We start from the raw sequence: 10311 nt of genomic DNA, 5'->3' as shown, positions 1-10311 counted from the left end.
AATGCTCTCCTGTCTCCTCCTAATCTCATCACATTTCAGCTGACTCTAGAGCTATGACACCTTAGATTGAAATCACTTAATACATCTCAGGCTTGCCCAGTAAATTTCTCTCTTGCAGTCTCAATTTCCTGCCTGTGAAAGGACCATAAGAAAGTACCTACGTCCTAGGTTGAAGCAAATGTGAAGATAGGGGCCAGCGCTGTGGCATTAGTGGGCTAAGCCTCTGCTTGTGGCCCTGGCATCCCATACGGGCACCGGTTCTAGTCCTGGCTGCTCCTCTTCTGATCCAGCTTTTTTGGGTCCCTGCCTCTGCGTAGGAGACCTACAGGCTCCTGGCTTCAGATCAGCCATTTGGGGCCATGAGTGAACCAGCAGATACAAGACCTTTCTCTCTGTCTCTCCCTCTCTGTCTGTAACCCTACCTCTCAAATAAATAAATAAACATCTTTTAAAAAAGTGAAAAGATAATACTTGGCACAAAGTGAAAGTTAACTTTGGTTATCATTATTCACACACATCTAAGTCTATGTCCCCATCTTAAAATACAAAAACCAAGGGCAATTGTTTAGAATTCAAAGGAAGCAAACCGGATTGGCGAAGAGCTGGCCAAAGAACTTTCAAGAGCAGAGTAGGCCAAAGGGTAAAAGGGGTGGGGACTACATAAGTGGAGAGACTGGCTCCCCTACCGGTATTCTGCTGACACAACTTCTCAGGGCTGAATTCTGCCGGAGGGCTGCGGTTTGTACTCCAGGAGACTCTTAAAGATTCTTCCAGCTCTGACAGTCTTGATTTGCTCTACTCAGATTTCTCTTATGTTTTGAAAAAGATTTATTTGATGGACAGAGTGACACACAGTCACATCTTCCAACTGATAATTCATTCCCCTGCAACAACCAGGGCTGGCCCAAGCTGAAGGCAGGAACTGAGGACTCCCTCTGGGTCTCTCACGTGGGTACAGGGGACAAGTACTTGATCCATGTTAAGCTGCTTTCCTAGGAGCATTAGCAGGAAGCTGGATCAGAAGCTGAGCAGCTGGGACCCCAGCGGGAGCTCTGATAGGGGATGCCCGGGCAAGAAGGGACTTACCCTGATCTGCCAAGATCCACCACCTTAAAAGACTAAGAAAAACAATCGTAACCGATATTTATGTGCTAGCCATTGCACTAAATGTGCTATTACTTAATCTTCACAAGTTCACGAGTAGGTTTTATTCTATTTTCCGACTATAGATAGTGAAACACAAGAACTAAGGCATTTGCCTGAAGTTACTGGACCATATATAGTGGAACTGAGCTTTGCAGCCAAAATGATGCCAGAGTGCATGCTCTTAACCCTAGGGCGCTCCCAAGTCAGAATCGCTATATATGATCCCAACAGGTGAGCTCCGTTAGGGCGGAATAGATCGTTTTCGGCTCGACGGCCAACACAACGTCTGGCAGGCTGCTAGCAGGTGCTCCACGAGCCACTGATGACCACCAGGCGGTGGACAGGCTGTATGTAATGGGGCGAGCAGGGCCCGAGGGCACCCACGTTAACACCATGCTAGGGGTCGTACAATGGCGGCCAGGGCTTCACGTCCAGGAAAGGACCAGCAGGCGCCCCGACCGCGAACCGCTCCCAGCGCCTTTCCGGCCGCGGGGCCTTGCGGAGCCCCGCGAAGAGCAAAGGCGGGGCCGGGGACACACGGCGGCGGGAGATCTGAGCCCCGCGGCAGGAAGTGGGCTGTGTGGCTTCCGGCGCGCACAGATGACGCGCGTCCCAGCTTCCGCATTGGGCAGCCGGCGGCGGAGCCCGGGACCAGGAGACCTGGGGTCCCGGCGGCGGGGCGGCCCGCGGGCCCGAGGCGGCGATGCACCGCCGCGGGGTGGGAGCCGGCGCCATCGCCAAGAAGAAGCTGGCTGAGGTGAGGGGGAAGAAGGCCCGACCCGCCAGAGGCCGAGTTCTCCCGGAACAGACTTCGGTAGCTTTAAATCGCCCCCAACACGGCTGCTCGGGCCCCGCGGAACTGTTTCTCCAGTTCCCGGGGGCTTGGAGTGTCATCATTCCCATCCTCACCAGCCCTTCTCTCCGCTTCCCCAAACTTGATTGCCCCGGGAGTCGTGGATTTCTGCCCCCCACCCGGCCCCTCTCCTAGGACGCCATGTCAGAGACCCTCCCCTTTTCCTGCGGGAGCTGTGGCGGCGCAAGCGAGGGCCCCCGGCGCCCACCCTCTCAACTTACGCTCCGCTCTTTGTCCGACAGGCCAAGTATAAGGAGCGAGGGACTGTCTTGGCGGAGGACCAGCTGGCGCAGGTGAGTGGGCCAGGCTGAGGGCTCCAGGCAGGAAGCGGGGTTGAAGTAACTGGATTGCTGGAGTTGACCTAAAATGGGCGTCTGGCGAGTCTGGGTTTCTGCAATCTTACAGGTGACTTGTGAATAACAAGTTAACATCTTTATCTTTTTAAAAATGTTTACTTATTTATTTGAAAGAGGAGAGAGAGAGACATCTTCCATCTGCTGGTTCATTCCCCAAATGGCTGAATCAGGCCAGAGCTAGGAGCCTCTTCCTAGTCTCCCAAAAAGGTGGCAGGGGCCCCAGCACTTGGGCCGTCTTCCACATCTTTCCCAGGCCATAAGCAGAGAGCTGGAACAGAATTGGAGCAGCCGGGATTCAAACAGGTGCCCGTATGGGATGCCTGTGCAGCGGCCGCTTAACTTGTGGCACCACAGCACCCGCCCCCTCAAGCTAACCTCTTTGAGTGATTACCTGTGAATGTTGGCCCAGGCGCTTGTCCATCTTCTTTGGATACATTTGTCTTGTTCAGTCATCATTACAAATCCATGAGTAGGGAACGGTATCAGTCCGAGTTTGGATTTGAGGACAGAGGCATTGAGTAAATTATCCAAGATTTTATATATATGGGTAGTAAGTGGTAGAGCTGTTTGACCTCAGTCTTTTGGGGGCTTTTATTTCTTAAAAAATGTATTGGTTTTAATTTTCTTTGAAAGGCAGAGTCACAGACAGAGAGAGGTCTTTCATCTGCTGGTTCAAAGCCGGGAGCCAGGAACCCAATCTGTGCCTCCCACGTGGGTGGCAGGAGCCCAAGTACTTGAGCCAGCGTCTGCTGCCTCCCAGGGTGTGCATAGAGCAGGAATCTGTTGGAAGCGGAGCTGGGACTTGAACCAGGCACTCCGCTGTGGGATGCTGGCATCTCAGCTGCTTCGCCAAGCACCTGTCCCTGGGCTTTTCAATTCTCTGGAATAAAATGAAGATATGGCCTGGCCTGCCGCCGGGAGACATCCGGACACATCCAGGAGGAAGTGCGAGTGGCGGGAGTGCAGCTCCTGCGCGCTCCCCTCCTCTGCTGCCTCCTCCTCCGGAGTGGCGCCGAGGTCACTCACTGATTGTGGTCAGTGAAGAAGAGGGGGCGGCGGTTAGGCAGGGCAGTGGGCCCTTGAACTGAACTGAGAACAACGTCAGAAGTTCCCACGCCCGGGAGGGAGGGTGGGCACGCAGAAATCGCCTGAAAATGGTGATTCCCGTTTCTGTGACGCGCTCGGGAGTGACCACTCTCGATGGGGTTGAAGGTGGGCTTTGTTAATGAGGGAAAGAGAAGGTAGTACCAACAACGTTTTAGAAAACCCCAGCCCTTTTGCACTCAGCTTTGGAAGGCACTGTTAGATGCACAGCCCCGGCTGAGGTTTGCTGTGTCTGCAGCTGATCCCCAGCGCCGTCGCCGACGCACAGGTTACACAGCGTCGCCCCCTTCCCCGCCGGCCTGCCTTTCCCTCGTGCCGCCTTCTGGTGGTGGTGGAAGGTTTTCCTCCGCGTGGACCCTGCCTCCCCTCGCTTCTAAGAAAAGTGGCTTCTTAGGTACCACTTGAATTTAATAAGTTCTGGAAGAAGGGAAGCAGCACCCGTTAGATGTGCGTGCGGATGAATCCTGCTTTTAGAACGGGAGCACATGGGGAAAGGGAGGGGACGGCAGGAGGGCTGCTCCAGCCTTCGTCCTCCCCGGGCCAGCGCACCGCGTTTAGCGTCCGATTGTCACCAGGCTGCTGCTCCTAACCTCAGTGTCCGTCCAACAGATGTCAAAGCAGCTGGACATGTTCAAGACCAACCTGGAGGAATTCGCCAGCAAGCACAAGCAGGAGATCCGGAAGAATCCCGAGTTCCGGGTGCAGTTCCAGGACATGTGCGCGACCATTGGGGTGGATCCTCTGGCCTGTAAGGAGTCACCTGCAGGGGTCCAGTGTCCCCTGGGGTCTGTGAGGGACAGAAGCTTCCCTAGTCCCCATCAGCACTGTTGGGAAGTCCTGCAGAAGGGCCAGAGGGCGTCATCTGTAGGGAGTGACTGATGGGCCGTACAGAGAGGCCGGGCAGCGCCGAGCGGCCAGTATCCAGGATCTCTCCCAGAAGGATTTCCAGCGGCAGTCTTACGTGATGTTTTCCTCTTATCTTAAACAATTTAATTTTGTAAAAGTAGGGCGTGATCACGAAGTCAGGCAGAAAAGAGTTCCCTAAAGGAGGAAGTGGACACCTGAGCCTGTCCCCTCGCGGCAGAGAGCTGCACGCTGACGGTTAAGATCCACGAGTGTCCCTCTAGACCCCTCTTGTTTGCTTCCCTCCCTTATTCATGAGCTATAATTACTACGTGTTCTTCACTCAATGTTGTTTTCAGTGGATTTTTAAAAAAGATTGATTTATTTATTTGAAAGAGTTAGACAGAGAGAGAGGTCTTCCATCTGCTGATTCACTCCTCAAGTGGCTGCAGCAGCCGGAGCTGTGCCTATCTGAAGCCAGGAGCTTCTTCCAGGTCTCCCACGTGGATGCGGGGCCCCAAGGACTTGGGCCATCTTCTACTGCTTTCCCAGGCCACAGCAGAGAGCTGGTTCGGAAGTGGAACAGCCAGAACTCAAACTGGCACCCATAGGGGATGCCAGCACTGCAGGTGGCAGCTTAACTCGTTAGGCCACAAGACCAGCCCCTTCAGTGAAAAAAAAAAATTTTTTTTTTTTTTGACAGGCAGAATGGACAGAGAGAGAGAGAAAGGTCTTCCTTTTTCCGTTGGTTCATCCCCCAATGGCTGCTGTGGCCGGCACACCGCGCTGATCTGAAACCAGGAGCCAGGTGCTGCTTCTGGTCTCCCATGCAGGTGTAGGGCCCAAGCACTTGGGCCATCCTCCACTGCACTCCTGGGCCACAGCAGAGAGCTGGCCTGGGGAAGAGGGGCAACCGGGACAGAATCCGGTGCCCCGACTGGGACTAGAACCCGGTGTGCCGGCGCCGCAAGGCAGAGGATTAGCCTAGTGAGCCGCAGCACCGGCCCCTTCAGTGAATTTTTAAAGAAGATTTTAAAAAATTTATTTGAAAGGCAGAGCAACAGTGAGAGAGGGAGAAATAGAGATAGAGACAGAGACAGAGAGAAAGAGATAGTCCATCTGCCATTTCACACCCCAGGTGCCTGCAACAGCAGGCCTGGGCCAGGTCAGTGCCAGGAGCCAGGAGCTCTATCCTGGTGGCAGGCACCCGTGTATTGGGCCATCATTGGTTGCTTTCCCAGGTGCATTAGCAGGAAGCTAGATCGGAAGCAGAGCAGCCAGTGCCGGGCTGACCCGGCTCTACATGCCTACCGGTATGCAGGCATCACAACCAGTGGTTTAACCTGCTCCAGCACAGTGCTGGCCCTGTTGCATTTTGCTGTATGTTCTGGGAACATAAACAGTACTTTTTTTAGTGTCTTCAACTAGAATGATCAAAGTAGAAGTGACGGCCAGTGCCGCCGTGGCTCACTAGGCTAATCCTCCCCCCCGCGGCGCCGGCACACCGGGTTCTAGTCCCGGTCGGGGCGCCGGATTCTGTCCCGGTTGCCCCTCTTCCAGGCCAGCTCTCTGCTGTGGCCAGGGAGTGCAGTGGAGGATGGCCCAAGTCCTTGGGCCCTGCACCCCATGGGAGACCAGGATAAGTACCTGGCTCCTGCCATCGGATCAGCGCAGTGTGCTGGCCGTAGCGCGCCGGCTGCGGCAGCCATTGTGGGATGAACCAACGGACAAGGGAGACCTTTCTCTCTGTCTCTCTCACTGTCCACTCTGCCTGTCCAAAAAATAAAAATAAATAAATAAAAAGTAGAAGTGACGTTTAGCTCGCCCGCCCTTGGAATTGTGTGAACTCATTCCTCGGCACGTGACCGGGAGTCAGCAGGAGTTGCCTCGTCAAGGACCCTGAGCAGCAAAGGAGCAGGAGGCGTTACTGCCGGGTGGGGGAGGGCTTCGTCTGCTGCAGATGGGCTCATCCAGCTTTGAGAGAAAAGGAGGCACGGAAAGTAACGGATAACCTAGGTTTGTTTTTCTGTCTTGTAGCTGGAAAAGGATTCTGGTCACAGATGCTGGGAGTGGGGGACTTCTATTATGAGCTGGGCGTCCAGATTATCGAAGTGTGCCTGGCCCTGAAGCACCGCAATGGAGGTGAGGCTGCCAGTGCCTGTGGGCTGGCTTTGGACTTTGTCTGAGAGGGAGAGGGAGAAAAGCTCCGACGATACCCTTGGCCCTCCTGCACTGGGCAGGGCTGTGAGGGTGTGAGCTGCGCCTTGTGCGCTTCGTGCAGCTGAGTCCATGGCGCGTCTCCACGGCCAAGGAAGGGGAAGGCAGATCACTTGAATGAGTGGTTCTGTTCTCCAAAAATCTTTGGCCAGAAAATAGTAGGGAGGTGGGAGTAGCCCTTGTTCCCTGTTTTATGGTGCATCTGAGGCAGGGTTTCCTTGTGAGTCACTGCCTGCACCGCCTCTCCTAGGGATGGTGGCGCCAGCCAAGTCCCTGTGCTCCCCACATTGTGGCCCCAGATTGTGACATGGCCATCTGGTGAGGTCATCTTTCTTTTTTTTTTTTTTTTTTTTTTTTTTTGACAGGCAGAGTGGACAGTGAGAGAGAGAGAGACAGAGAGAAAGGTCTTCCTTTGCCGTTGGTTCACCCTCCAATGGCCGCCGCGGCCAGCACGCTGCAGCTGGCGCACCGCGCTGATCCGATGGCAGGAGCCAGGTACTTCTCCTGGTCTCCCATGGGGTGCAGGGCCCAAGCACTTGGGCCATCTTCCACTGCACTCCCGGGCCACAGCAGAGAGCTGGCCTGGAAGAGGGGCAACCGGGACAGAATCCGGCGCCCAGATCGGGACTAGAACCTGGTGTGCCGGCGCCGCAAGGCGGAGGATTAGCCTAGTGAGCCGCGGTGCCAGCCGAGGTCATCTTTCTTATTAAGCACCTTGAATGGCCAGTGTTGAAGAAGGCAGGCAAGCTTAAAACAGTTACAAGTGACTGACTGCAAGTAGACAGTAATTTTAGAAATTAATTCATTGATCTGAGCGGGAGAGCAACAGAGAGAAAGCACAGGACAGAGACAGAGATCTTCTGTCTGCTGGTTTACTCCCCGAGTGGCCACCGCAGCCAGGACTGGACTAGGCTGCAGCCAGGAGCCAGAACTCCATCTGCCTTCCCACACGGGTGACGGGGCCTCAGGCACTTGAGCATTCTGCCTTCCCAGCTGCATCAGCATGGAGGTATCCTGGAGGCAGGGCAGCTGGGACTTGAACCAGTGCTCACACGGGATGTCGGTGTCAGAAGCAGTGGTCTAACCTGCGGCGCCACAGTGCCAGCCCCTGCTGCTGTGTTCAGATTCTCATGGGGCACTCTATTCAAGGTGCTAGCAAGGGCTCATAACCAGTTTTTAATATTGTGGCTGATTGTTTTGTAAGGAGCGAGGTGAAAGAAATTTAGGAGCTAGAATGCTGTTTGCTACTTGTGGGCAGTTGGAAAGTAATGACTGTCCACTTGTTTAAAGCGACTGCAGCCGTAAAGATAAATTCTTTGCTCTCTGTCTTCTCCCTGTGCCCGTGACTGCTGTAGGTCTGATCACTCTGGAAGAGCTACATCAGCAGGTGTTAAAGGGAAGAGGCAAGTTCGCGCAGGACGTCAGCCAGTAGGTCTCGCCTTCTAACCCCTCGGACTGTGGAAGGAAGTCTTTATTCCAAAGGAATCTTTCCTCCCTGTCCCTCAAATGTGTGGGCTAGCTCAGGAATCATTTTTATTCCTCTCTGTGATCAGACAAAATATACTTTAATTTTAGAAAAGTGAAAATACAGAGAAAAAGAAAACACAACCACCCATTCTTTCTCAGCCAAGAGATTGCCAGCTGTTGTGTTGATGTGTCCTTCTCAGCATTGTTCATGTGAACGTATGCTATTTTCTTCATTGAAATTCTTGGAGCCCAAGGAGACTGGAGTAGGCACCTAGAAAGGCTGGGGAAGAGGCGAGGCTCACCAGCCTGCGTGTGGGAGTCCAGTGTAGGAAGACAAAAGTTATTGGAGATGCAGCTCCCAAGGAGCCAGCCTAGCATGAGGTCACGAAGACCTGAGGCTACCAGGCATGCTGGTCGCACAGTAACTCTCGGCATGAGTTAGTGCATTTCAGACATGTTAATTGGTGCTCTCGGGCTGGAGAAGGTACTCGGCTCTCTTGAGGTTGCCTTTCCCCAGCCAGTTAGGTGATTGCAAACAGACTTCGCTGGGTCATGGCAAAATAGAGTTAAAAGTTTATTTTGGTGCAAAAACCAGCTTGAAGTCCATGCATAGTTTTTTCATGAGACGCATTTCTTGTGAGCTCTTGGAAGACGTTGGCGGAGTTGCCACCTCTCCGTGTAGGGGCTGGATATAGGATGTACACATTGCTTTGTGGCTTTTCGAAGTGTCAAAGGAATTAGAAAATATGGCACTTTCCAAGCAGCAGTGACCAGCTGGGTTGCTTTTGGGGAAGTTAGCCCCAGTTCGCGCTACCCCCTGTCGTCTCTGCAGCTCTCTCATTCACAGGTCCTGCTAGGCCCCTGTGGGCATATTTTTGACCTCTGTTTGGGTTGGGAGCAAATGGTTTGTGGAGCAGAGAGCCTGGCTCCTCTGGCATTGCTCTGGGATACCCGAGCCCCGCGCGGGCCCTGCAGCCCTGCCTTTGAAGCACAGAGTGGTGCAGGGCAGCCTTCTCGGTGTCCTCAGGGCAGCTTGCCCAGGACAGAGCTGAAGCCGCTTCGCTGGGGCTGATCTGCCAGGGCCTCACGCTGCTCTCCCTCACCTCAGAGATGACCTCATCAGGGCCATCAAGAAACTTAAGGCGCTCGGCACCGGCTTCGGCATCATCCCCGTGGGCGGCACTTACCTCATTCAGTCTGTTCCAGCTGAACTCAACATGGATCACACCGTGGTGCTGCAGCTGGCAGAGGTACTGGCGCGCCTCCTGAGTGAGTGTGGACCGTGTGCGGTGTGAGTGTGCAGCCATTCTGGTCTCCTCCTCCCCGTTCCTTCCAAAGCCAGGAGCTTCATCTGGGTCTCCAACATGGGTGCAGAGGCCCATGCACTTGGGCCATCATCCACTTCCTTCCCAGGCGCATTAGCAGGGAGCTGGATGGGAAGTGGAGCAGCTGGGGCTTGAGCTGACACCTGTATGGGATGTTGGCATTGCATGTGGCAGCCCAACCCACCACGCCACAATGCCAGGCCCCCTTATGGATTCTTCAACACACATTTTAAATCTCGTTTGCTATTCCCTCATTGTTCAATATGCCTGAAGCATATACCACTTGCCCCCAAATCCCCATTATGTGTTTAGGGAAGACATGTTCAATTTTCTGAATTCTATAGTGTTAAAAAAAAATGGGAAAGGTGTTTTTATTATTTTTTTAATATTGGGGTAGATAAGGTGAGACAGGACACGCTGAATATTTATTTGAAAGAGAGGAAATGGAGATCTTCCACCTGCTGGTTCAGTCCCCAGAGAGCTGCAACAGTTGGGGCTGGGCCAGGCTGAAGCCAGGAGCTTCTTCCAGGTCTCCACATGGGTGGCAGGGGCCCAGGTACTCGGGCCATCCTCTGTTGCTTTCCCAGGTGCATTAGCAGGGAGCTGAATCAGAAGTGGGACAGCCTGGATACAAAACCAGCACCCAAATGGGATGCCAGCATCGCAGGTGGTGGCTTAACCCCCTGTGCCACAGTGCCGGCCCCAGGGCCTGAATATTTAAATACTGTAATTATCACCCATTCTATGATTATCTCCATTCCTTCCTGTAATCATTGATTCTTCTCTTGTTATACTTAGGCCCTCTGCCGAAGTCTCACTTAACACCAAGGACCTCACTTCTACAGCCAAACCCACCAAGCCACCTCTGACCCGGGGGTGACCTCTCTCTTCCCACCTGCTAGGGCTTCTTTTTTCTTTTTTTCTTTTTTAAATTTATTTACTTGTGAAAATCAGAATTACACAGTGGGGGGGGGGGGGGTCTTCCATCCGCTGGTTCACT

General features: G+C 53.6%; 1 protein-coding gene across 3 annotated transcripts in view; it reads left to right on the top strand.

Annotated features, from left to right (window-relative positions):
* Nucleotides 1-1740: 1740 nt before the first annotated feature.
* The window catches only part of SNF8 (SNF8 subunit of ESCRT-II), a 10348-nt gene continuing 1777 nt past the window's right edge, over nucleotides 1741-10311 (top strand). Inside the window, exons 1-7 of one of the 3 annotated variants that reach the window (XR_016224176.1) lie at nucleotides 1741-1903; nucleotides 2242-2292; nucleotides 4069-4207; nucleotides 6340-6444; nucleotides 6770-6837; nucleotides 7875-7947; nucleotides 9095-9236. Coding sequence is in view for 2 of the 3 variants with exons in the window: in XM_002719308.5 (XP_002719354.1) it covers nucleotides 1850-1903; nucleotides 2242-2292; nucleotides 4069-4207; nucleotides 6340-6444; nucleotides 7875-7947; nucleotides 9095-9236 (564 nt within the window). In the remaining variant the exon portion in view is untranslated. Of the gene's footprint in view, nucleotides 1904-2241; nucleotides 2293-4068; nucleotides 4208-6339; nucleotides 6445-6769; nucleotides 6838-7874; nucleotides 7948-9094; nucleotides 9237-10311 lie in introns of those variants that run through there. The other 2 variants (XM_002719308.5, XM_017349163.3) reach the window with 2 other exon arrangements.

The sequence above is a fragment of the Oryctolagus cuniculus genome, chromosome 17 (genome assembly GCF_051225735.1).
Source record: "Oryctolagus cuniculus isolate XC-2025 breed Fujian yellow rabbit chromosome 17, ASM5122573v1, whole genome shotgun sequence".
Taxonomy (NCBI): Eukaryota; Metazoa; Chordata; class Mammalia; order Lagomorpha; family Leporidae; genus Oryctolagus; species Oryctolagus cuniculus.
Note: the sequence above shows the minus strand (reverse complement) of the source record. Positions and strands in the feature narration are given on the sequence as shown.